The sequence below is a fragment of the Harpegnathos saltator genome, unplaced genomic scaffold (genome assembly GCF_003227715.2).
Source record: "Harpegnathos saltator strain DR-91 unplaced genomic scaffold, Hsal_v8.6 scaffold86, whole genome shotgun sequence".
In the NCBI taxonomy this organism is placed as follows: domain Eukaryota; kingdom Metazoa; phylum Arthropoda; class Insecta; order Hymenoptera; family Formicidae; genus Harpegnathos; species Harpegnathos saltator.
The window spans coordinates 151,497-178,455 of NW_020230713.1; the positions used below are offsets into that span (position 1 = coordinate 151,497).

Here is a 26,959-nt window from a genome sequence, read left to right on the forward strand (position 1 = left end):
GTCATTGCACTTGGACAATCTTCTGACACTGATTTCTGGTATTGATCGATATTCGATTTTTGGTACTGATTTACTCTTTCATTATTCTACAAGAAAAAAAATTGATACGACTCGTTCATTTATCCGCGTTAATTTGATGAATAAATTAAATATTGATCGGTCTTCAATTTTCGGTACTGATTTATTCTCTCATTTCTTTATAAGACAAGAAAAATTGATACGAATCATACGTTTATTCGAGTTAATTTGTTGAGTAAATTAGAAGGATAAATACCTGAAAAATGAGAACAAATTGTCATTGTACTTGGACAATTTTCTGACACTGATTTACGGTATTGATCGATATTCGATTTTCGATACTGATTTACTCTTTCATTTCTCTATAACAAAAATAAAATACATACGAATCGTTGATTTATCCGCGTTAATTTAATGAATAAATTAAATATTGATCGGTCTTCAATTTTCGGTACTGACTGATTCTCTAATTTCTTTATACGAGAATAAAAATTGATACGAATCGTTCCTTTATCCGACTTAATTTGTTGAATAAATTAGTAGGGTAAGTACCTGCAAGATGAAAACAGCTTGTCATTGCACTTGGACAATTTTCTTGACATTGATTTATGGTATCGATTAGTCTTCGGTTTTCGGTACTAATTCATTTTCTCATTTTTTTATAAGACAAAAAAATTGATACCAGTCGTTCGTTTATCCGAGTTAATTTGTTGAATAAGATTAGAGGGGTAAGTACCTGAAAAATGAGAACAAATTGTCATTGCACTTGGACAATTTTCTGACACTGATTTATAGTATTAATAGATTTTCGGTACTGATTTACTCTTTCATTTCTCTATAAGAAAAAAAATTCATACGAATCGTTCATTTATACGCGTTAATTTGATGAATAAATTAAATATTGATCGGCTTTCAATTTTCGGTACTGATTTATTCTCTCATTTCTTTATAAGACAAGAAAAATTGACACGAATCATTCGTTTATTCGAGTTAATTTGTTGAGTAAATTAGAGAGATAAATAGCTGAAGAATGAAAACAAATTTTTATTGTACTTGGACAATTTTCTGACTCTAATTTACGGTATTGATCGATATTCGATTTTCGGTATTGATTTACTTTTCCATTTCTCTATAAGAAAAAAAATTGATACGAATCGTTTATTTATCCGCGTTAATTTGATGAATAAATTAAATATTGATCGGTCCTCAATTTTCGGTACTGACTGATTCCCTAATTTCTTTGTAAGAGAATAAAAATTGATACGAATCGTTCTTTTATCCGACTTAATTTGTTGAGTAAATTAGTAGGGTAAGTATCTGCAAGATGGAAACAACTTGTCATTGCACTTGGACAATTTTCTTGACATTGGTTTATGGTATTGATCAATCTTCGGTTTTCGGTACTAATTTATTTTCTCATTTTTTTATAAGACAAAAAAATTGATATGAGTCGTTCGTTTATCCGAGTTAATTTGTTGAATAAGATTAGAGGGGTAAGTACCTGAGAAATGAGAACAAATTGTCATTGCACTTGGATAATTTTCTGACACTGGTTTACGGTATTAATCGATATTCGATTTTCGGTACTGATTTACTCTTTCATTTCTCTATAACAAAATAAAATTCATACGAATCGTTGATTTATCCGCGTTAATTTAATGAATAAATTAAATATTGATCGGTCTTCAATTTTCGGTACTGACTGATTCTCTAATTTCTTTATACGAGAATAAAAATTGATACGAATCGTTCTTTTATCCGACTTAATTTGTTGAATAAATTAGTAGGGTAAGTACCTGCAAGATGAAAACAGCTTGTCATTGCACTTGGACAATTTTCTTGACATTGATTTATGGTATTGATTAGTCTTCGGTTTTTGGTACTAATTCATTTTATCATTTTTTTATAAGACAAAAAAAATTGATACCAGTCGTTCGTTTATCCGAGTTAATTTGTTGAATAAGATTAGAGGGGTAAGTACCTGAAAAATGAGAACAAATTGTCATTGCACTTGGACAATTTTCTGACACTGATTTATAGTATTAATCGATTTTCGGTACTGATTTACTCTTTCATTTCTCTATAAGAAAAAAAATTCATACGAATCGTTCATTTATACGCGTTAATTTGATGATTAAGTTAAATATTGATCGGTCTTCAATTTTCGGTACTGACTGATTCTCTAATTTCTTTATAAGAGAATAAAAATTGATACGAATCTTTCTTTTATCCAACTTAATTTGTAGAGTAAATTGGTGGGGTAAGTACTTGCAAGATGAAAACAACTTGTCATTGCACTTAGACAATTTTCTAACGCTGATTTATAGTATTAATCAATATTCGGTTTTCGATACTGATTTAGTCTTTGATTTCTCTATAAAAGAAAAAAAGATTGATACAAATCATTCATTTATCCGCGTTAATTTGATAAAAAAATTAGGTATTGATCGGTCTTCGGTTTTCGATACTGATTTATTCTGTCATTTCTTTATAAGAAAAGAAAAATTGATACAAATCGTTCGTTTATCCGAGTTAATTTGTTGAATAAGATTAGAGGGGTAAGTACCTGAAAAATGAGAACAAATTGTCATTGCACTTGGACAATTTTCTGACACTGATTTATGGCATTAATCGATATTCGGTTTTCGGTACTGATTTATTTTCTCATTTCTATAAAAGACAAAAAAAATTGATACGAATCGTTCGTTTATCCAAGTTAATTTGTTGAATAAGATTAGAGGGGTAAGTACCTGAAAAATGAGAACAAATAGTCATTGCACTTGGACAATCTTCTGACACTGATTTCTGATATTGATCGATATTCGATTTTCGGTACTGATTTACTCTTTTATTTTTCTACAAGAAAAAAAAATTCATACGAATCGTTCATTCATCCGCGTTATTTTGATGAATAAATTAAATATTGATCGGTCTTCAATTTTCGGTACTGATTTATTGTCTCGTTTCTTTATAAGACAAAAAAATTGATACGAATCATTCGTTTATTCGAGTTAATTTGTTGAATAAATTAGAGGGATAAATACCTGTAAAATGAGAACAAATTGTCATTGTACTTGGACAATTTTCTGACACTGATTTACGGTATTGATCGATATTCGATTTTCAGTATTGATTTCTCCTTTCATTTTTCTATAAGAAAAGAAAAAATTCAGACGAATTGTTCATTGATCCCCGTTAATTTGATGAAAAGTTAGATATTGAACAGTCTTCGATTTTCGGTACTGATTTATTTTCTCATTTTTTTATAAGACATGAAAAATTGATAAGTATCGTTCGTTTATCTGAGTTAATTTGTTGAATAAGATTAGTGGGGTATATACCTGAAAAATAAAAACAAATTGTCATTGCACGTGTGCAATTTTTTGACACTGATTTGTGGTATTAATTGTTATTCGATTTTCGGTACTGATTTACTCTTTCATTTCTCTATAAGAAAACAGAAAATTAATACGAATCGTTCATTAATCCGCGTTAATTTGATGAAAAAATTAGGTATTGATCGGTGTTCGGTTTTCGGTACTGATTTATTTTCTCATTTCTTTATAAGAAAAGAAAAATTGATACGGATCGTTCGTTTAACAGAGTTAATATGTTGAGTAAGTTAGAGGGGTAAATACCTGAAAAATAAGATTAAATTGTCATCGTACTTGGACAATTTTCTGACACTGATTTATGGTATTAATCAATATTCAATTTTCGGTACTGATTTACTCTTTCATTGTACTATAAGAAAAGAAAAATTGATACGAATCGTTCATTTATCCGCGTTAATTTGATGAATAAATTTAATATTGATCGTGCACGATGGGGGGGAGAGGAAGAGGGATGGGGATAGGTGGTAGAAAGGCTGCTAAGAGAGGGGGGTGGGAGAGAGGGGTTGAGAGAGGTGGAAGGAGTGGAGGGACGAGAGGGAGGAAGAGGAGGAATAAAAGGATGAGAGAGAGAGAGAGCGAGGGAGAGAGTGTGAAGGAATGGAATGAATGGAGGAAAGCGAAAATCGGCGGTAGGAAATAAGAATTATAGGAATAACAGCGGCATAGAAATATAGATATATACATATATATAAGAATAGTTGATAAGCAAACAATTAATTATAAGAGATAAGCGAGCGAGTAGATGTAAGATATTTGTAAAGTAGATTTAAGGAGGGGCGGGGGATGGGAGTGTGTGTGTGTGTGTGCGAGGGGGAAGGGGCGAGCGTTATAGGAAGTAAGGAGGAGAGATTATATTAGAATTTGTAACCCCGCCAGGGGAATCAATAAAGTATACATACAATTAAATATTGATCGGTCTTCAATTTTCGGTACTGATTTATTCCTTCATTTCTTTATAAGAGAAGAAAAATTGATACGAATCATTCGTTTATTCAAGTTAATTTGTTGAGTCAATTAGAGGGATAAGTACCTAAAAAATAAGAACAAATTGTAATTGCACGTGGATAATTTTCTGACGTTGATTTACGGTATTGATCAATATTCGATTTTCGGTACTGATTTACTCTTTCATTTTTCTATAAAAAGAGAAAAATTGATACGAATCGTTCGTTTATCTGAGTTAATTTGTTGAATAAGATTAGAGGGGTATGTACCTGAAAAATAAGAACAAATTGTCATTGGACGTGTGCAATTTTTTGACACTGATTTATGGTATTAATCGATATTCGATTTTCGGTACTGATTTACTCTTTCATTTCTCTATAAGAAAACAGAAAATTAATACGAATCGTCCATTAATCCGCGTTAATTTGATGAATAAATTAGGTCAGCTTCGATTTTTGGTACTGATTTATTCTCTCATTTCTTTATAAGAGATGAAAAATTGATACGAATCGTTCATTTATCCGCGTTAATTTTTTTTTTATTATATATAAGTGGTCCATGGGACGATTAAATATTCGAATACATGTTGCCGTATCAAAGTCTCCTCTATAATAAACGATTTGACACGTCTGGACACGCATGATGTATTGTTGCCCGCATCCCATTCCCTTCGTCCTGCTTCCCTGTATAAAATGTCGAATTAAAACGTATTAAAAAGTATTGACATTTTGAATATGTCTGAATTCTGAATCTATTTGATCTGAAGAAAAGGATTGAAAAGTATTAGTTCCCATTAAATTTTACTGCGCTAAATGCGAGACGGTCTCTTTCGCCCGGGTGCCTCACCAGGGAAGTTTCTCTGGTACGCTAAATCCCGTAAGGCCATCAGTCTTTGTAGTATATATCGTTGGTGCATAAGGTTTATATTACCTGTACATACCTATTTTGAAATATTTTCTTTGGATATTATATCAAACGGATTTTGCGTGTCACGTAATATTCTTCAGACTACACGGACATTATTATTTTGATCATTTTGATTTCTTTGGTATTCATTGAATTATCCAGAATGCGTAACTGCCATGTTGAACGACTCAATTGTCGTGTGAAATGTTTCGATTTTCACAAATTCATATAAAATTTTTCATTTTTCATTGATTCACAGAAGTCTTTCATTTTTTATTAGTTCACGCCAGAGAAAAGATTCATGATCGCTGCCCCAAGCAGCTGCAATGCTTTTCGAATCATTTATGTCGGCGCGCTTTTACTCCTCAGATTTCTGTCATTAATAACTCGATAATTATTGCGAATCTCGCAAAATGGTATGGGACTTTTGTTTGTCTTAACCCAATCTATCCTCACACTTCGGGTTGGCAGCTAATTACCGGACACTTCATATGATCTTCATGATATTAATCATACACAATGTCAATTCTTTTTTTTTTGCACGTGTTAACATGTTAATTCATGTTATAAACGCATAATAATGTGCGAGACCGTGCTTGTCAAGTACGCTAATATGGATGGAAGCACGGACTGCCACCACATACAGGTTTTACCGCCGAAACCTGAAAGTGGATGTAGCATTGTAGTTTCCCTCTCAAAATGGATGCAGATGGCGCCCTTTCCCAGTGCGGAAAGTCGGTGTCGTCAAAAACACCGTGTTGGCCGCTCTCACGTTCCTCTCTGGTTATACTATAGAAGTCTATGGGTCTAAGAGAGTTCAGGCAGTCAGATGTGGCGCTTTTCTACGAAGAAGTGACAGTATAATTGTCCACAAAAATGGCGAACATGGGAGAGGATCAGAATTCGATTGACATGAATGAGGATAAAGATTCGGCGTAAGTTTTCTCGCAAATACGGGACACAGCGGTGAGCCCTCTTTATGGTTCGCCTGCGAACGATGGACGCGACGATACGTCGCGTCGTCGCTGTTTCACCCTGACGATCGTTGTGATTTAACCTAAATCGCTTCGGTCATTCGCGACTTTCGTAGGGCGGTATTTTTTAATTCATCTTGTGTCATTTGTCTTGTAGATTCGATCAAGTGACACACAATTGGGTGGACATTACGCAAGAGTTCTTCGAAGCTATCACAGGTACTGGATCGATCGATACGTTAACCTTTGCCGATAGAATTTCTTTGCTCTTTGCCCCGTGCTTTTTTTTTTTAAATATTCCTTTTCCGAATGACTAAATTTTCCTTTTTTCTTAAGCTGTAATTTTTTAAGAAGTTCATGAAATTGTTCAATGAAATAACTCAGGAAGCCATAATTAAAATCTCTTGGTGTATCTATGCTGAATTATTCTGTATTATTATTATTAGACATTTTGTATGAAGGTCAAGAAGAACAATTTTGTTTTCTCTAACTTTATTGCTAAAATTGATTTTGGAGATGGAAGTGATATATATCATATTAAATTGTAACAAACATTATATGTTAATCACATATAAGAGCAATATTTATTATATATAAATCCATCAATTTATAATAGTGTATCGTAACATATTATTACAGTAATGAATTATCATGTTATTTGATAAGCTGTTTTTAAAATTGAAATATTACTAGCTGTGTTTGATTTAAAAGATTGATTAATTGAACTTGTTAATCATTTCCTTTATATCAATAAGTATATTTTTCTGTATTCTGCATCTAGATCTGGAACTCGGAGAATTGTTACATGATGAGTTATTTGGATTATTCGAAGCTATGTCTGCCATTGAGATGATGGATCCAAAAATGGATGCCGGCATGTTGTGCAATAGAGGGAACAATAAACCTTGTACTTTTACTCAAGCAGTCGACTCAGGTGCAATTAAATTGGACAACTTCACACCTGCTGAAGTCATTGGGATAATAGATTCTACATATGCGTGCATAGTGTCTTGGTTGGAAGGCCACAGTTTAGCCCAGACTGTCTTTACAAACTTGTATTTGCATCAGCCTGGACAAATATTGGATAAACCTCTGAAGACTTTTTGTTATGCAGTATACAAGATAATCGAGATAATCAAAGATTGCATTAATAAGGCGTTAGTATTTGAGGAGGAGGATTTCCAAAGTGTCACCTATGGCTACAGATTGCAGCAAGATATTACAGAACAAAAGATAATATCAATGCTAAGAGAAGTGGAGGAGGAGCTACATCGAAAGAGTAGAATAAAACTTGTCGATGTAGAGTCTGAGAAAGAGGTAACTTCCTTTATCATTTATCTTTTTTTAAGTATAAGAATGAAACATTTTATTTATTTGTACAGTTATCGTCAATATTTACTTGCAGTATAACGATGGAATAGCGCTTTATGCGAGGATCCGTTTTACAAAGATGTTTTATCAAGTGCTAACATTAATGGGCCGAAAGCAGCAGTTGCAACAGAATTTAAATGACTGTCAGAGATTATTGTCGAACTGTTCCGACATGCTTCACATTATGATCTTAACAGTGACGCGTGGAGAGAAAGCTGATGAAATTTGTAAGTATACAGTATCAGGAAAATGTTACATGAATGAAGAATTGTACATTCCATATTTTTTATGCATGACCTCACGCGATCTCATCATTATTCGCTGGTTTTAATTACAGCTAATCATCCAAATATCATGGGCTTTGATCCGATGGTGAATCAAAGACTATTGCCACCAACGTTTCCTCGTTACACAAAAATCAAGCCGAGAGTAGATGTTTTGGAATATTTAATCGAGCTGATAAACCGTTTCAAAATGGTTATTAAGATTACGAATCATGTCGGGTTTCACGCAGCCTTGGTAAGTGCAAGAATCAAGCGTTAAATTTTTGATATCGGTGCGTGATTTACACGAGAAGTAAACAAATTCCCTTTTAGGATTTTTTCTTAGAATTCTCGCGTCAGAGCCCTTGCATATTGTCTAGGTCTATGCTGCAAATCGTTTACTTGCCAACCACTAATCGCGTATTCGGTGTGCACAATTTTGCCGATGTGCTAAGAGACTCAGCGCGAAATTTTATCGCGCCGCCCGTGCTAATGCCGAAAAGCACGCTGCTGCAAAATCACCAGGCTAAAGAGTACGTCGACAGTTTCCTATTGCATTGCGTCAGTTTGTTTGGGAGCTTGTTGCAACTCAGCGGACACAACAGGGCAAGGCAAAGAGACAAATTGGCACATTTGTTGGAAGACTTTGCGACGCTACAAGATGAAGTAAGAATATTTTGTTCGCTTCATGTTTCTTTCAATTTTTCAAACATCTTGATTTGTTTTCGCTGCACGTTTGTTACAATCTCTTTCTCACCAAGTATATATAACATATATGCATACGAGATATATATATATATGTGCGTACTTTATAGGCAGAGAGAGTTGATGGCTACTTGCACACTCTATCTATGAAGAGTGATACGCCAAGGCCTCACTTGGCTTGTTTCGGCACTTGGATTTTGTACCACACGTTACGTGTGATGGTTATGTATCTCTTGAGTGGCTTCGAGCTCGAGTTATATTCGGTGCACGAGTATCATTATATCTTCTGGTATTTATATGAATTTCTATACGGCTGGTTGGTGTCTGCAATTACGCGGGCCGATACGTTCTTGATGGAGCAAGATGTTCACAATGATACGCATAAGGGCAGAGGTGGTAAAAAGAGCTCGAAAAACAAGAAGAAGAAGTCAACTCCGAGACCATATAATCTGGAAATATTGATGTATCAAGCGATGCAGAACATATGTGGCGGATATTACAAAGTAAATAATAGATTGTTTAAAGTATACTTATCACATATATGGGGGTCGAAAATGTACAATTTGATACTAGGTTGGTGTATCAGATTTCGTACCTGTCAAAAAGTTTAAAAATGAAATTATTTGATTTCGAAATATTAATAATTTTCATGAATAGAATAATACATTAACTCAGTATTTTTCAGACGTCTATTGATGTTTTTCCATTCCTCTTCATTTTTGATATTTTTGAATTTAATTTTTTTATTTTATCTTATACCCAAACAAATTGATAATTTTCTACGAGACAGAAATTAATAGGAAAGCAACAAATCTTGTATATGATTGACTGATTTAATACATATGTATAAAATACAAAGCAATTAATTTTCAGGCTTTAGTCGGTTTTCGTATGGACGGAAAAATCCCGCTTCCTGAGATGCAGTTTGATTCTGAGAGAGTGAGATATGAGCATAGATTATTGCCGTTTTCTTCCCTGTTGACGCCACCACCTGTTCATTATCAAGAATTCTTAGACATGACAAATGCTCAAATGCACAAGCGAAACGTAAGCTGAATTCTCAAGCAATTTCGTGTTTGCTCCAGCGATGAATAATTCATAAATTTGTATTTTTTTTTTTTTTTTCAGGAGAAAGTTACGAGCGAGATGCAATATGTCGCCGGCTGTCGACATTTCCATCAAGCTAGAAATATGTTAGAGCGCGCGTTACTGCTGTACCCAGCGAATAGCTTAATTGAAAACGAAGTAAGTTTTTGCAGAAACATGAACTTATAACAGGTTTCTATAAAAGATACGCTGTAGTGTAGTTGTGTCTCAATTTAATGGTTAAAACGCAATTTTCTTTTTTTTTCGTTGCAGATCAACAACTTGTTGAAAGTAGCAAAGACGAATTTCGTGGTTTTGAAGCTACTAGCTGACGGACATAAGAAGGATTCTAAAGAACCACCGGTCTTCGATTTCTCTTGTCATCGACACTTTCCTCTGATTAAAATAACTTAAATTACATATCTTGTATCTTCCACAATATAAAGGACATATTATTTATTTTACTTTCATTTCTCTATGCAGAAAGCATCTGTCTCTTAATCAACTTTTTTTTTATTTTCATCCTACGCACGTCTCTAAGTGATCTCCATGTTACATATGTTTTCTTCCACCTTCGGACAGAACTTGAGGTTCGGGTAAATCTTGAAGTAATGCATTTGTTGCACCATTTTGCCTGTAGACTTCTACGTTGGAAGGAAGTGATACATGTATATAAATTATATAACACACGTAAAGTGTTTCTTAAAAGAGACGTCTAAGATGAATATTACGAATGAATGTGTCATTCTTCTTAAGAGTTACAAGTTGATGTGAGCTGTAAATAAATTACGCAAGATAAAAGATGTGTCTGAGTTTCAAGTGTGAATACGTTTTGTCTCGCTACACTACTTTAGCCTTATCTATTCGCGGCTTTATAGCAATGTTCAATATTATTCTCGTGTTATTCAATTCTGACGTTTTTCTTACTTCCGATCCGTTTAGACCATCCTGAAGATATGTTCCATTCCTTATGAATATAAAAACAATGACGAGATCGCGCCACGCTTGAACTTCTATTTCCCGTCGTGTTGATACAAAAGCAAAAGTATTTTTATGTTGTGTGAAACATCATTTGGAGAGAAACTAACGTTTTTTTCTTTAGATGATCTTACCAATTGAAGGAAATGGAAAAACAAGCGATTTTCAAGCCTTATTTGGGAGGATGGAGGCATAAGGTTACCGGAGTAGAATACTTGAACGCAACTTCCCAGACCGGGCCTCTGCGAAAACAGACGTCGAGGAATACGTGTAGCAGAATGGTTCAATGTGTGAGAACGAAAGATGGGACAACACAAACATTATGCCACCATGCGACTCAAATGTGGCGGTACGATATTTTGACAGGGGGAAATTTGCGACACTCGATGTCGTGAGCAAACAACGCTCTCTTCGTGGATTTTGTTCGCTAATCGCGCGAAAGATACAATGCATGAAATCATACATCGAAGTTTCGAGGAGTAAAATTAAGGACAAATTTTGGAGATGGTTCTAACGTAATATCTGTCAGAAAAGGATCGCATGATTGACATTGTTATTCTATCGATTTAGAGACGATTGTTATATACCTAACCAGGCGGACGAGTACATGACGGTGAAGTCATATGAGAGCTATGCCGAAATGCAACTGCAGCTCAATTTAGACGGACACGCGCGTGTAATTCAGAGGAATTACCGGGCGTACAGGCTGAGGAAGTACATCAAGGAGTGCGCGCGAATCTATCGCGATATGCTCGAGAAATGTGAAAAACGCGAGGAAGAGAAAGCTGCTATAAACAAGTTAATTCAGCCAAACAACTGTTATATTCTTTTTTTGTCACAAGTCAGAAAGCCGATTCTTCCTAAGACATGTTGAAAAAAATATAGTTTGATAGTACCCACGAGTGGCTTCTATGCAATATATCGAAGACCTATCAGAAAAAAGGACACAACTCAGACCGTTCTTCGTTAATAAAACGATCTTCGCTCGCTTCTAAACTCCTCCTCCGCGCTTATAAACCCGACGCTAAAGTTCCGTCAAGACTTAGCAGGGGAATTTAACGAAAGATATAAATGCTCGTCATATATTTCTGTATTTCTGAAGCTTACTCGCAAGCAGCTTTTAGATTTCAGGTCGTTTACGAGGTGACACTTTGATATTCTTATCGAAGAATATTTATCCCGTGTGAAGGGAATCCTGTATTCCTATTTGGATAGCTTGAAAAAGCGCCAGGGTAGAGAAATATATTTTATGAAGGGTTCTCCGCGCTCTCTCGGGGCCGGTCAATCTTTCTGCACATAAAAAAGTCCTTTTCCTCATAATTCGCAATACCGCCGATGATAACCGGACGGTCTCGTTCGAGCTGTCCCGCACGCGTCGCCGTAAAATCGCACTTTGCGTGCGCCAACGTCCGTTTATTCTTGCAGAATGCGACATAAACAGAACATCCTTCGGCAAGTAAATCCACGATCGAGGGAGGACTTTGACATACTCTACAACATGATCGAGAGATGGAGGTCCGACCGTTTCGAGGACATAAAGTCGCGACTGTTCAAGGCTGCGCAGCGTGCCGAAAATTACAGGATCCTGGAGGAAACGGTGGAGATGTTAAATCACATCGATAAGCATAAACAAGCGATCAGGAGCTCGTACAGGAGGAGGAGAGTTCTCAGATTCCTGACGCTCAACTGTAAACCGATACGCTGGATCGGTTACAGGGGTATACCGGTGGAGATGGTCACCGTGAAAATTCAAAAGGCTCGGCAGTTCAAAGCGTTTTATGAGGCATTAAACGACCGCGATGTTAGATCGAACGAGCGAATGCGGTTATTGATGATGTTGAGAGGAACGGTCGAAGCGCATGATTGCGCGGAAGCTCTCGAACTGTTGTCTGTGTTAAACCAAGAGATCGCTTTGCTGACTCGAGGAATTAAGGATTTGTCGTCACTCGGTTGTCTAAACGAGAGGATAACGCGTAAGATAGATGAGATGATTTGTCAACGTTTTAAAATAACGTTGTCGTTCGTAGCGAATAATGAGAAATACGAAAACAGGGGAGATAATTGGTGCTACAAGCGGAATGTTGACTTACCTATCACGATTACGAGCGTTCACATAATCATCTATCGACAATGTGTAAAATACTTTTTACATTTTATATTTAAATCATAGCTGAAAAAATTTACATATATGTACACTTTTGTCGCCAAGTGACCAAGTGATTTAAACACGTTATAGATTTATGTTCTTTGTGTGTATACGTATTTGGTATAATTTAAGAAAAATTCGAGAGAGGCAAAATTTATATTTACGAATTAAATATCTCCTACGGAGAGATTTCTCCCAGGACTTTGTTTAGACAATTGAAGTTCACAACTAGAACTTCCAAGTTGTTTAAAGTTTCCTGGATCTCGCAGTTTGTAAATTACATGCTTAACGTTTCATCGCATTTACGACTACTTGCTTGCTTCAGCAGCGATATAATAAATGCGCCTTCTATCGCAGATATCTACTTAAATTTTACGAGCATGCACGGTATCTGCGGCTGCGAAGCTGTCGACGGGAATTCTAAAGACCATGAATTGCGGGAGCCTTTAGAAACAAAAGCAAAATTCTGCCGAAGTTGTTTAAAAGTACTTCCCGATCGCAGATTCTTACCACACAGTAGAACGAGGAAGCTATCGGTCTGCATCAGTGAGTATTTTACCGTTTCTTTCGCTGATGCATCATCGATGCAAGTACAAGTATATGTATCTAATAGACTTTATATGGTAAAGTATTTTTCATTAATCTCTAAAAAAATATATCAGTTAAGATATTAAATATTGACTAATTAATCAATCTCCAAAATATTAACATATCTCTTCTCTCAATATCGCGATTTTCTCTATCAACGAGACCCTGTAAATTTTGATCGATCATTCTTTTTTCATCTTCGAGCGCTCGTCTAAATTAGTATATTAGTCGGTTATCCTGCTTTTGAAGGCTGCGACTCTTTGAGTCGACGCAACATCGCACACGTGGATTACGATTCTTACATATACATATTGGATTGCGTGCGGGCTGACGAGTTACGTCGGTGTAGCAACTCCGCCTTGGCATTTATGATGCAAGGACACGATATTTATCATCTGGTTAATCACATCTGGCACGGTCAATCAGCGGTCAGCAAGTCTACGGATCTCTTTCTTCTAAGACTGATCAGATATCAGACGTATGAGGAATGGGCGCCTTGGAACTGTATCCTTTTGACGGAGGACGAAGCCGACATGCACTCTCGCATTAAGGATCCCGCTATGATTTACTCGAAACACCTGATCGATCAGATCGGCTTGGCGCATCAGATCGCGAAGAATCACTTCCAGTACGCGAGTGCGATAATTATATTCTCATTCACTTAAGTTCTTCTCTCTAAACTGCGTAGAGAGAAAATTTCGAAGACTTTTAAGACTTGCATCGGGAGTGTCGAGTATCTAAGGAAGGCATTTTTTGATCTTGTTTCATCGATTTCAGACAATTGATCGACTTCGAGAAAGACTTCCGGGAATCCGGTCGTTTCCACGCGATTCAAAGCGGCAAGCGGCACAAACTACCCTTGATCGTAGAGAATTATGATGCGTGCTGAAATTACGAGCCATGACAGGAATTTCATTGTAGTCGCGTTTCGAATGTGAATCCCGATCAAAATATCTCCGTAATGAACTTTCCGATCAATTTCACTTGGACGTTATCGAACGATCGCTATTGCGAATTATATATTGGCGTGGGCATTGGTCGGAGATTCAATAAACTTTCGTTATATATGGATTTTATTCTTTCGCGTTACAATCCAGTTTCCCGGTATTTCGTTTGTACAAATATTGTCCGAATAAAATGCGCGGTATGTCTGTTACGGTACGGCGAAGAGAAGGGAAAAAAGACCGAAATAAACTAAAGCGAATGAAAGCCGTTGAAATATTTGATGCGGTTTTGCAAGCGTATTGTGGTCAACTTGGAGGTTGCCTGGACTCCAATATCCTTCGTAAATTACGCGGACAGAATTAGCGAATTAACCGTTTGCGCTCCGACGGTCTCAGAAACGTCCAAAATTTTTTATGAAACTCGAAAAATCCTGTGGTGGCTCTTATCAAGTTTTACGTAAGTCTTAATTAGCAGTGTTAGTAGTTGGTTTAGTAGCTTGAATTTAAAAACAGAAAGGAGCTTTCTTGACCTTTTTTGCGAGCTTTATAAGAAATGTTGTCGTTTTAGTTATAACTCATCGTAAATAATTCATAAGTTTGCATGATTGCAATCATAATTTAATACGTGAATTAAAATAAAAAGAAACTATATATATATATATTTGTCGCCACACACAAGTAACCAAGTAATCTGAACGTTGTATAATAGATTTGTTTACAGTAACTTTGGAATATTGAGAGTTAAAGCTCTGCCATTCCTTCATCTATAACGAACAATGATACTATTGCGTCTCTCTCCCGGCATATGTTTCTTCTGCTTTGATAAAAAACACGAAACGTGACAGCATGTACGTGATAGCACACAAACACGTAAGTAGACAGCACGAAAAATCGATCGAACATCTTGCAGATGAGGCGCAGCGATATTAGTCGGTAAAGCCGCTGGCGCTTTGCCGAAACTAATTTGCAGTGCATTATGCGATCAAATCGGATCATGCGTTTTAATTATGCACGAAATTGGACGGCCTGCTGTTGGTCTCCCGTTATCGACAACAGAGGCGGTAAACAAGGGCGAGCCGATGCGAACAGCGAACGACCCATCCCAATTTCGGCAGGACAAGAGTCTTCAGACCAAGAGGGGAAGGAATACTTCATACTTGTATCGTTGAAGAGCAATAACTGTTCACCTGTTATTGTCTCGCCGATAATATCGACGAGATAAATAAATTCCCAAGGTACGCTCGATTAGGCGAGTGATGCGCGCGTTTAGAGTTATGAGCGCGCGCGAGCGGTATATTTCTACCGCTGAAAATGCATGAATTTTTCGGAATCGTCGATATGTATTGTTGCGCCGATCCCTGGAGAAATAGCGGAGAGGGTTTTACAGCCGGCGTGCACGCAACGTTGCTCCGAGGCGCCGCGGACGATATTGCGCGGATGCGACGGCGAAAGAGAGAGAGAGAGAGAGAGAAAGAGAGAGAGAGAGAGAGAAAAAGAGAAAGAGAGAGAGAGAGAAAGAAAGAGCGGTGATAGTGAAAACATTTCACGTGAGGAACACGTAGATGCGCCGACAACGACGTCGGCATGCAGTTTTTGCTGCGAAGGCTATTGCGTAACGGGTTATAAATTGTTAGCAGCTTTACGAAGTCAGTATCCGCCGTCGTTCATTCCGTCCTGCATCGCTCTATCGCCCCGCAACGCAGTCTCTGGCTTATACAATACTTGCATTGCAAATATCGGCCGTGTTGTTCTTAATTGGTCGCGAGAAGGGCGGATAATCCGAACTGATTTACGTTCGACGCGGTTTGTTACGCCGGATAAATAAAGGAGGGAAATGAAGAGGAACACCAGGAAGAGAAAAAAGAACAGAGAGAGAGAGAGAGAGAGAGAGAGAGAGAGGCAAGAGTTCTCGAGAGCCCAAAGTCCGCGTATTTAAATTTGCTCGTTACTCGCTTTTATTTAATTACGTAATACCCGCGTATACAGGGTGTTCCGTTTCAAGCTCGCCAGGCGAGTTACTCGGCGAGACGCAAGCAAGGGTGGACAAGAGAAAATTTCTTAGATAAAAGTTTCACGGTTTCATGGCGGACATCAACTGGAACGTCACTTAGAAGTTTCTCCTGTACTCCCGGAGTATGAGGAAAATTGAGGAGCTGAATACTTTTAAAGAGAAGTGGAGCATCCAAGCGAAACTTGCGAGCGAACTCACAATTAAAGGTACTCCAACGACGCGCGAGCGTACACTTGGCGGTCGCGACTTTCCTTCGCTTCACTTCGACCAGTGCCGGAACGCACGGAAATCGCACGATCGTTCCCACGATTCCGCCTATTCCGAAATTTATCGCGAAGAGATATGCAGGCCTACCCCGTATACGCGCGCACCTATGTTCCCTTTCTCCGCGATATGGAACACGAGGAAAGCGTACAAATACACCGGAGATCCACGTATCGAGAGAACGTATCGAGTGTATCGCACTGTATGCGCTTTTGAGGTTTAAGGCGCGTGTTTGACTCCGACCGCCCTACATATGGATTTGGTAGGAAATAGCACGAGAGAGAGACATAGAGAGAGAGAGAGAGAGAGAGACATAGAGAGAGAGAGAGAGAGACATAGAGAGAGAGAGAGAGAGAGAGAGACATAGAGAGAGAGAGAGAGAGAGAGAGAGAGAGAGAGAGAGAGAGAGAGAGAGAGAGAAGGGAGAAGAAGGGAGAGAGGGCTACGGAGAGACACGAATACCGCGGAAAATTTTCGGCTCCCGAGGCGCATAATGCCTCGCCGCGGCTGTGCATTCATATCCGTCGTATGCCGGTGCTTTTGAGCCGCGGGACGCAAAATCGGAAAATAATGGACAAGAAGGGGCTTTTGACCGATCGACCAAGCACGTTGCCATTGGCAACGTTGGATTTAAGGCCTTGAGCTTTCAGACTTACGGCTGCGAAAGTCCCGTGGCAGCCGCGTTTCCGCATTAAAAGCCGCACTCGGACGATCGACTCGTCGTCGTCCCTCGTCGGATCCCGCGAGAGTGCCGTGATTTGATTGGCGACCACTTTGCACGCCGACACGGCTGAATCCGAGCGAATCTTCTGTAAAGTGCACGCGCGATCGGAGTGTTTCGCTGCTTAATCGCGCCAGGCAATTCTCGTTAACGAGTCGACGAGATCGCTTGGAAATCGCGAAGCTGTTGCAACAGGCGAAACAGGCAAACATCACAGAGCGAAAGGGAGAAAAAAAAAGGAGAAAGAGAGAGAGAGAGAGAGACCTGTTATGAAGATTTTTCGATGGAAATTATGAAGTGCGCTCATGATAGAAGCGCGGCGAAGAGACACTACGAATGGCTCACGGTAAGCTTCGACAAAATGTTCTCTTCCGTGAATTTTCACCCCGTTAGCACGATTTCGAGTGATTTCGATAATAGAAAAGAAAAGGAAGAAATCCACACAGAATTAGTAAAAGCTACCGTCGAGAAGTCCGATTGGACGTCCTCGGTGATAATGAGTGCCGCGGCTGCATCGGCGCAAAATATGACGCATCAATATTTATGCGCTCGAATAATTGCGCGACGCGGCAATTAAATTCGACGAACATAGAGATCGGCCGTAATACTCCGGCTCTCCAATCATCATCGCTCGTACTCGTACTTCTCGAGCGTCCAATTAAGGACGATTCCGCGTGCTGTATGTGTGTTGCAAAAAAATGAAAAGGAAAAGAAAAACACAAATGCGTTCCCCTTCTTTGTACTCATTGTGCATTATTTCTTTTGTGGGTGCACACTGTTTCGCTAGAATCTCGTTTACATCGGGGTCGTTGGTTAAATTATTTGCGAGCGCGATCGATCGACGACCGTTTGTTTATCCGTTCATTTCGCCGTCGCGACAGCGAAGCTATATTCGTTGACGCATTGTTACGTGTCGTACGTGTAGAGCGCTAGATTCAATTATTAATATTTCTCAATGCACCTCCCCGGAGTTCATAGTCGGATTTTATATTTAAAAAATCGCCTCAAACTCTCACCCTCGGATGCTGCGTAAATCGACATCTGAAGCTGAACTTACGAGACGATCTTAAATACAAGACTCGATTATGGATATAATAATTGCCCGACAGTAACAGTCTAATTATTTATTGAATGCAAAAGTTTCGGTGGGACTGCCAAAAGCATCGTGATTGATATCAGATTTATGGCAGCACTTACAACTATGCAGATGCATAATATAGCAGATACTAGAAAACTACGGCGATTACTTGGTAGGATGAATCGATCGTTTTTAATCAAATTGCTCAATCCATTTTTCTATTGCGAAATCTATCAAAACTTTCGCACTCACCCAACACTTGGATTCCGTTTCCGAGAGGCGAGCCCACTTTCGAGTCGCGCTTTCTCTCTCGATCTCTCGCCCGACGATTGTTCGACTGGTTCGTTCACCGCACGATCATTCATCATCTTCTTTGTCTTACCTATATTTGCCGCAGAGCAGTTTACCGGCGAATTATACCGGCGCGTTCGCGCGACGGCGCTCGCTAACTTCCGGCGACAAGGCGAAGAAGAGCGTCGGGGGCGAACTTTCGGTCCGTTTATATCTATATAATTTAAAATCTCTCCCCTCTCCTTTCCCCCGATACTGTTCCTTTTGCATAAATATGCAAGTGTCCTTCTTTCCTTTCTTCCTTCCTTCCTCCTCCCAGCTTTCCTCTCGGAGAAGTTTCGTCGCGCGACGTGTCGTCTCTTAGCAACACTTTGCCCCTTCGTGCCTCGTCCTGGAATTTTCTCGCGTGTAATTCATAATACAAACGGAAAAGTGTATCGTGTTGCGACGCAAAGCATCAACGGGGTACTTACTTCCCGGCGGGGGTGGTCTCGTGTGTGCGTTATCTCACGCAATCTCGTCTTCTCTTCCGTGCCTGCGTCGTTCCGTGCGCGAGCGCACCCTCCGACCCGAAATTAACATCTTTCATAATTATTGTCCGTAAACTGTCACCGCGCCGTTCGCCGGGTGCATCGTTTGATGTAAGTTACTTCTTTCGAGACCACTTTCTTCGCTGACTAGCCGACCGCGGCGTGGCGCTCTCTAAGAGTATTTCCTTGTTTCGTTGTCGGAGAGGACGACGAAAGGGAGCAGGATAAGGCGCGATTGTGTATACTTCCCGAGATCTTGCGCGTTAACACGCAGCGTTTCCCTGCCGAAAAACAAGCGCGTCACGTTCGCAGTTTCACGGTCGTCGCATTACGCGGCGACGAATGTAATTGCGATGGAATTTATTTATTCCTCGCGAGTGTTATTCATTTTTAATGAAATTTATTTGCCCGCGAGGGGAATCAATTCGTTAGCTTGAGCGGCGCGGAGCTGGAGAGAAGAGGCTCTTGAGGATCAGGGATTTACAAATCCGAGATACCGCGATGTGAAGAATCCGTGGAATAAGCAAGTCATAAATCCAAACGTCCGGAGAGCCGGAGCCCCGCAAGGCTGAGGATTTAGAAATCCGTATGTTTGCGGAATAATAGGTCAGCCAAAAGCTAAAGGACGCGGCGGCGGTTAACACGCGAGGCCAAAAAGCGGGGTCGCGGTGCGAAAGATTCCAATAAGTGATCTCACTTTGACCGCAAAAAAATACTCGTGCGATTTTGCTTATGTGCGTACAGAGGGAGGGAGGGAGGGCGGAAAGATTGTTCCTATACATGGTGTAAATGGTAACCACTTAGACTTCAAAATCAATGACTTTGACATATGTTGTAAGAAGATTACTTGTATATCGACATATATGCGAAAAAATCGTAGAGAAACCAATTTTTTTCTACGATTCATACAGCAACTTTTCACGTTGCTCTCGAGCGTCCAAAAGATTGCTACATTTACCGTGATCTTCTCAGAGATGCTGGCACATACATGCACATTTAGAGATACGTTCAGTTTTTCTACTTAAATTCGAATATTACGTCGACGAAATATTGACTCGTTCGATAAGTTCGATAATAGGGGTTTCCATGAAAAACTCCAAGCCGATAACCTCACAGTTTTAATTCCTTTGTTTTTTCTAACGACTCGTTATCGTAAAAACGGTCAATATATTATGGAGCAAAGTTGTGCCCGATTATGAAGGTAATCGACCTTGACGAGCTGAGGTGACACTCGCCGCAAAATTCCACAGGATGCAGAGAATCCGCCGTCGCGTATTTGCGTCGCGTTGCGAGGATTAACTCATTTTCTCTCCGATCTAAATCAATTCACCCCTAAGGAGGTTCAAGCGTCGTCGAAACGTCCGTCGGAGATTTTCGAGCCGGTTGACATCGCTGCAGCCAGCGAGGCGCGACAGCGCGTATCAATATCGTCGGCGACGTCAGCGAGCTCGCGGAAAGGTGCAAAGCGTCAGCTGTGCCGGGGCGCAGTTTTCCACAGTAGCTCGCTGTCGGATCCTTTAAACCGAGAGAATAGTAATTTCCTTTACTGCCGGTATTACCGTTATCCCGGCAGGTCGCCGCGGCAGTTATCCTTCCGCTTCCTCGACCTGCGACCGGCGGAGTTTTTTCTCTCGTCTATGAATGTAGGCGCTTAAGTCCCGCGGGGGATGGGGAGACCACTGCGTCACGACGGCAATGCTGAAGATAAAGGATCGCGCGGGGCGGTTACAAGCAACGCTGAGGAAAATGGAGCATCGCGAAATAGCCGACGCCGTTTCCCACCTCGCGTTCGCGCCCACGCGCGCGTTCGTTCGTTCGTTCGTTCGTAGGCAATACAATCGAACCGGGAAAGGGCTCGAGGCAGTTTTTTCTGAAAGTACCCGCGGACACCGACAGTCGCGTGTACGAGTCAAGAGGTTAATTATTTTTTCTCTCGCCCCCGCCCATCCCCTCCACCTGCCAGGAAAGTGGGTACGCACCGAGCCTGAAAATATGCACAGGTGATCGGGACAAATCCGGCCTGCATTTTATTTGCCGTAATTCTCGCGCGGCAAGAACATCGAGAGCAGAGTCCAGGCTGGAGAGAGGCGCGCGGGAGCGCTTCCCTGTGTGTCGCTAATTCTTGAAAACGTTCACGCTCCCGCCATTTCCATCCTCTCCCCTCCCCCCAGGTGTGTGCAAGTTTCGCGCGGGGGACGGGGGAAGGGTATAATAAACTAAAAGTAATCTGCGGTAACGGTCGTAAAAACAAATTGCCACTAGTAACTCATCGTGCTGTGTACGTAACGAGTAAACTGTGCCGTTGCACAATATTCCCGGTATATAAATCATTTTCTATCTTGGAAATGTCGTTCCTCCCGCGTTCACGCGCGCGCGCGCCAATGTCACGGGAAAAAAAAAATAAAAGAATAATTCTCGAGGCCGCGAAACGCGCCACAATCTTCAGGTAATTCTCTGAGAAATGAGATGAAGTTGTCCGTGGAATAATTTGAACTGCATTCCTCGCGCTTTTCTTTTTTCCCTTTTCTTTTTCACCGTATATGTAAAACTAATTTCGTGATTTCATTCCGCTTTTCCTCGGCGAGATTTAAAGGTGAAAATGCGCGAATATGAAAGAACTCTCTCGCGATTTTGCACTATCGAGCTATTCACATTGTTGTATGTATAAAATATCTATATTTTCATTATATATATATATATATGTATGTATTAATCTCGTCGCGAGTGTGTAATTTACGTATTACGAGTTGTTTTTGCGTCACATCTGATGTGAAAATCATTGGATGACGTTATCAAAGTTTTCTGATTATACACGTTTCGTCATGATTTGACACCGAGGAATATATCGAGCTCACTCTGATTCAAAACTCGAAAAATATCATCGCAGAGAGAAAGAGAGAGAGAGAGAGAGAGAGAGAGAGAGAAACTTGGGAGTCAGAAGTTTCGCTACGAGAACTATCTCATTTTTGTTAATGAGACATGTTGTAATCGACTATCGGAGAACATTCCCCAAATATTTCAAGTAGAGCATTCAGCTCACTGTATATATGTGTGTGTGTGTGTGTGTTGACTTGATATTTTTCCATTTCGCATTTCCGCCCAGTGCGGCACGCAATCTATTCGTTATCGTGGCGTGGATATTGGATGGCGTGGATATTATCGTTTCATTCACCAGCTTTCCCAAGGCCCAGCTGAAACCTTTTCCTTGTAAATGCAGACGTTTAGATCTCATGGGATAGCCGCCGGTAGGTCATGGCGGTTGTCTCGGGGACACAGGACCGCAACCCAAGGACGACGAAGCCGTTCCTCGGCGGATGGAAGAACACGCTTACCGGTCTGATTTATCACAACGCCTGCACACAGACGCACGGTTGCGGCATCGCCAGAAGCGACGGGATCACGCAGACCGTCGCGGTCGCGGACGCCATCACCGAGGTCGTTCACGATCAGGCGGTGCAGGTGCAGTTCTTACCGGACGCGCGCGACCGAGTCGTCACGTCTGGCGTTTCTTACCTCAACACCGCGCCGATTCAGGAGGTCGAGTCGTCGGCTCTTCAAGATAACAACCAGCTACTTCTCGACAGTGTTCTCAAGATACAAAGGTGTTTCAGGTATAACGTGGATTTTATGAAAAAGGTTCTTCCTTCGAAATTCGCATTCGTGAAGCACACACGATTGTGCGACAATCAACTTTGCATCGTCCTCGTGACCGACCACAGTAATATCTCGTCGATGCGAAATCTACTTGAAGCCAAACAGGAGCGCACATGTCGATTGAGCCGAGCGTTTCTGAATCTTCAAACGTGAGAGTCTACATTTTCAGCCGTCGTGTATCTCGTAATGATAATCTGCAGTATCGCTCTGTTATCTGACTTTTACAATTTTTTTAATAGTCTATTTCTAAAGGAATTCAAAACGTCTTCCTCAGGTCGTGCTTACAGAACTCGCTGTACACTTCGCTGCTACCATTTCCTGCCGCTTTTTCAAGTAATTTCTCAATAATCACGAAAATACTCAACACAATCACACTCAAATATCGCGAAATTACCTCAGAGAGGCAACTGTGCACAATCAGAATCGACTTCGTTCGCTCGCAACACCTCGGGATCTGAAAGAAAGCGAGCGAATGAAAGGTGTTCCGCTCAGTCTGCGACAAGACCACTCGTGAACAACGGAATAACGGAATAATCGATGATTCCCACTTCCCAAGAATTTCATAATGCATCCTTTGATCGCAGAGCTCACCGAGCCAGAGCTCGCCGATCGGCGGCCAAAGGGACCAGCCTCCAGGCGGCGAAAATTTCCCAAGAAGACAACGAGGCAACGGCGACACCTGCGGAGCAGCTCCAAGCGCTCAGCAGCTGCGCCGGTTTCACGATACTGAATCGCAGGTCGCCGCGAACGAGCTCGGACTTCGAGTCGCTGCGGAACCTGCTGGACCGTTGGCGAATCCTCGAGAGCGAGCGGGCGAGCCGCACGCTCCTCGGTGCCTCGAGGGTCGCCGCCTGCGGCCTGATCCTGTCGAAGGAAGTCGAGCTGCTGCGCGCCATGGACTCGATGAGGAGCGCCGCGCGCGTCAAGTACAGGGAACGGAAACGACGCAGGCTCTTGGACGAGCTGTCGAAGCCGGTCGCCTGGCAGGATAGCCGCGGCCGAGCGGTTCTGGTGGACACTCTACGCGTCCAACGAGCCCGCCAGCACAGGAACGTGTACGCCTCGTTGGCCAACGAGAACCTGTCCGTGCCGGAGAGGCTTGATCTACTGTGCGGCCTGAGGCGCGTCGCTGGCATGCACACGTGCAGCCAGTCGCTCGAACTCGCTTATCTGGTGGATCAGGAGTTGGCGTTGCTGACACGTCGCGTAGACACCGGCAGACTCAACTGGCTGAGGAACAGGCTCAAGTTGAGCTTCCTCAAGCTGGCGCGCAACGCTCTACAAGGTCTCTACTGAGCTCTCGTAGCTCAGTAGTGTCTCTAATAATCTGTCCACTTGTTCGCGAAAAAATGCTCGGGCGAGCGGTCGGCTGCTGCAGCAGGCCAAAATAAGGATGTCGTTATCTTGCTCGGTTAACTAGATCGGCGTAATGTTGAAATGTTGCAACAACACTGTAAAAGTCGACCGATTTGTCCGAAGGTTCATTGTGTGCATCTTGCACGAAGCTTTTCTCGGAAAGCTTCGAACGCGATTTTATTGCTTGATCGTTTCGCTCTTCTCGATTTTGTTTTCGATCTTACAGTTAAGCAGAATCGAAAATTGAAAGATTTGGACAGAATTGGAAGCAGAATTATTTGTTCCCGAGGTATTAGAGATTGTTATCGACTGAGTGAGCAATTGGCAACACATTGGCTTGTTTGTATTGTTCCAAATATTTACCGCGTTTTGTTTCCTCCTGGAATGTCGCAATCGCTGAGTCCCTGCGAGTCAGGATTTAATTGAACAGCGACATCTATTACACCATCGAGCTCTAGTGCACACTTTATAGGTCCTAAGTGTTTAATTAATCATTCTTATTTCCTTCAGGGGACCTCGAGGAGGATTCGCGGTTCAGCTGGTTGGACGCAAGCATTACGCGGCTCTGCAGAACCTGCGGCAGGCTGCTGCCCTTGGAGAAATTTCCCCGGGAACGTCGACTGCGGTCTTCCATCTGCGTCTACTGCACGTCCATGCGAACCCGAAGAGAGCCACGCGTGGTGTACGATCCTTACGAAAGGATGTTGCGAGAGATCAGGCGCTGCGAGACCAGGACTGGTTGTTACGGTAGCCTGGCTTTCGTGATCGGGGCCAAGGTCGTTTACCGCCTGGTGAACGAGATTTGGCATGGTCGGTCCGGCATTTCCGAGTGCGACGACCTAGACGAGCTGCGACTTACGCGCTTCCGCCGCGAGCTCGAGTGGGCGCCTTGGAATTCTTTGTTGTTGACGACGACCGAGGCTGCCGTTCACCACGGGATCGCCGACATCGAGAATTTCTACGACGCGAGACTGTTGCGGAAATTTCACACGAAGAATCTCCAGGCGAGGATGCGCTTCGGCTCGGTCTCCGAGGCGCAGAGAAATATCGTCACTCCGTCCTCGATGGATAATTAATTATTCTTTGCAACGAAGGATGAAGAAGTTGGGGACAGCGCGTCGATTGGTTCGATAAAAGAGGCTGGACACTCGCGGATGGAAAGACTTCGCGGAAGAGATAGCCGTAACAGCGTGTCTTAAAAGGATGAGAGACGCAAAGTAGGATAATATAGCCGTCCGTCAGTTTTCGGCACTTTCGTGCGCATTTGATTCAGTATTAACGTGCACGGGAAATAATAAATAATAGTAAGTGAATAAATAATGAGCAGTAATTCGTAAATGATTCATAAGCAACTTAAAGATCACGAAGCAATTAACAAACAAAATTAATTAATCATTAATTAATAACTAATATAATAAAATAATGAACTTAGTAAAATTAATTAGTTATCAATAATTAATAAATAAAAAATAAACGAAAGTAGAGCGGCTACTAGACGTTTCACCCCACAGCGAGTTCACGAACATGACTCGCGGCTGACAGAGCGCAGAAGTCGCGAGGAGGTGAAATGCATGGATGCGACAAGCTGTTCGAGTATTTTGTGTATCTGTAAGATATCACAAGAGTTCGTGTGATCCCCGCAATCTTTACCCGCCGACTAACGACCCCGGGACCACAACCGTTTCCGTTTCGAGTATGGTACGCGCGGACTGTAGCGGTTTCACAAGAGACATTCGCGAGTTGAAGGTCCCGTCCTAAGCCAATTACCAAGTTGCAGAGAAATGCACCCACCTCCGGACCCGCCGTTCGTCCTGGCGGGAAGTTGGACGTCGGGGAAATACGTTGAGCTCTCGCGCATTATAGTCGCGCGCTGTCGTCGTTGCTTCTCGCGCTTTCCGTTCCCTTCGGGCGACCGGGCAGGTCCTGGTCACGTTGATAGCGCTAGTTAATCGCGTTGCAGTTTATGAACTAAGTTTCGGGAGAAAAGCAGAGAGAAAGAGGCGCGCGCGAGCTTCGAGCTCGGCGCGCGGCGCGGCGCGGCGCGGCTCGAATATTTACATGCCGTTCGCACGTTCTCGCGTGCGATATTACACATCTCACAGCGTGACGTTTGCTTCCTCCGCCTTCCGCGAACTGGAAATTCCGAAATTTATTCAAGAGAACAATATGAGGTAACAATGACGTGGGGAACACTCGTGCGTGCTCTCTGTGAAAAGGATCGCAATTTCAAAAGGAAAATACACGTGTCGACCTATTTCTTAAATTCATCTCTTGAAGAAAAAAAGAAGAGAAAGCTGCTCTCGGATTTCGATAGATTGGTATCGCGTCAATTGGACTCTATATCTCGAAAGTATTGTTTCGATGACGAGATGCCGATAAAGGGAAGAAACGGGAGAAACTGTGCAACGTTGAAATCGCGTCGTCTACGGGCAATAAAGTGTTACGGAAGGGTCGACGATAAAAGCGGCACCGTAGTAGTAAAAGAAATAATAATGTTAAGACGAAGTGCTTGTGTGACAGGCTATTTCGCGACGGTATCTACATATGACGATGATAATTTTTATTTCTCCGCCTCGGGCAGCCGCGCGTTCCGACCGGTCGAATGCCTCCCCGGAGTAACGTTTAAAAGGAACTTTCTTTGTGATATAGTGTGGAAGAAATTCCACTCGGATATTAAAGCTCTCCCGTCGCGTATGTGGCAGCTTCAAGGATTAGAGTTCGCGCTAATGGTGGAG

General features: G+C 41.4%; 3 protein-coding genes across 3 annotated transcripts; all 3 read left to right on the forward strand.

The window, feature by feature from the left end:
- The first annotated feature begins 6,140 nt into the window (after positions 1-6,140).
- Naa35 (N-alpha-acetyltransferase 35) lies at positions 6,141-10,127 on the forward strand. The gene is made up of 10 exons (XM_011147371.3): positions 6,141-6,199; positions 6,396-6,457; positions 7,020-7,555; positions 7,644-7,836; positions 7,947-8,128; positions 8,206-8,538; positions 8,688-9,080; positions 9,451-9,624; positions 9,706-9,822; positions 9,937-10,127. Exons 1-10 carry the CDS (start codon positions 6,141-6,143, stop codon positions 10,075-10,077), a joined length of 2,190 nt encoding a protein of 729 aa, XP_011145673.1. The 3' UTR covers positions 10,078-10,127.
- Positions 10,128-10,565: 438 nt separating this feature from the next.
- LOC105186936 (IQ and ubiquitin-like domain-containing protein) lies at positions 10,566-14,264 on the forward strand. The gene is made up of 6 exons (XM_011147473.2): positions 10,566-10,990; positions 11,212-11,439; positions 12,067-12,614; positions 13,145-13,333; positions 13,625-14,003; positions 14,153-14,264. The coding sequence occupies exons 1-6, from the start codon at positions 10,788-10,790 to the stop codon at positions 14,262-14,264; spliced, it is 1,659 nt and encodes a 552-aa protein (XP_011145775.1). The 5' UTR covers positions 10,566-10,787.
- Positions 14,265-17,053: 2,789 nt separating this feature from the next.
- On the forward strand, positions 17,054-25,545 carry LOC105186937 (IQ and ubiquitin-like domain-containing protein). The gene is made up of 4 exons (XM_025307451.1): positions 17,054-17,661; positions 22,432-22,825; positions 23,453-24,153; positions 24,735-25,545. Exons 2-4 carry the CDS (start codon positions 22,467-22,469, stop codon positions 25,298-25,300), a joined length of 1,626 nt encoding a protein of 541 aa, XP_025163236.1. The 5' UTR covers positions 17,054-17,661; positions 22,432-22,466; the 3' UTR covers positions 25,301-25,545.
- Positions 25,546-26,959: the final 1,414 nt, after the last annotated feature.

Bases quoted from the DNA above. Each gene is read 5' to 3' on its own strand.
- Naa35 (XM_011147371.3), top strand. From the start codon at position 6,141: ATGGCGAACATGGGAGAGGATCAGAATTCGATTGACATGAATGAGGAT. The intron at 8,129-8,205 runs GTAAGTGCAAGA...ATTCCCTTTTAG, and splicing joins TCGGGTTTCACGCAGCCTTG to GATTTTTTCTTAGAATTCTC. The intron at 9,625-9,705 runs GTAAGCTGAATT...TTTTTTTTTCAG, and splicing joins CTCAAATGCACAAGCGAAAC to GAGAAAGTTACGAGCGAGAT.
- LOC105186936 (XM_011147473.2), top strand. From the start codon at position 10,788: ATGGAAAAACAAGCGATTTTCAAGCCTTATTTGGGAGGATGGAGGCAT. The intron at 12,615-13,144 runs GTAAGATAGATG...CTTCTATCGCAG, and splicing joins TCTAAACGAGAGGATAACGC to ATATCTACTTAAATTTTACG. The intron at 14,004-14,152 runs GTACGCGAGTGC...CATCGATTTCAG, and splicing joins ATCGCGAAGAATCACTTCCA to ACAATTGATCGACTTCGAGA.
- LOC105186937 (XM_025307451.1), top strand. From the start codon at position 22,467: ATGGCGGTTGTCTCGGGGACACAGGACCGCAACCCAAGGACGACGAAG. The intron at 22,826-23,452 runs GTATAACGTGGA...CTTTGATCGCAG, and splicing joins AAGATACAAAGGTGTTTCAG to AGCTCACCGAGCCAGAGCTC. The intron at 24,154-24,734 runs GTCTCTACTGAG...TATTTCCTTCAG, and splicing joins GGCGCGCAACGCTCTACAAG to GGGACCTCGAGGAGGATTCG.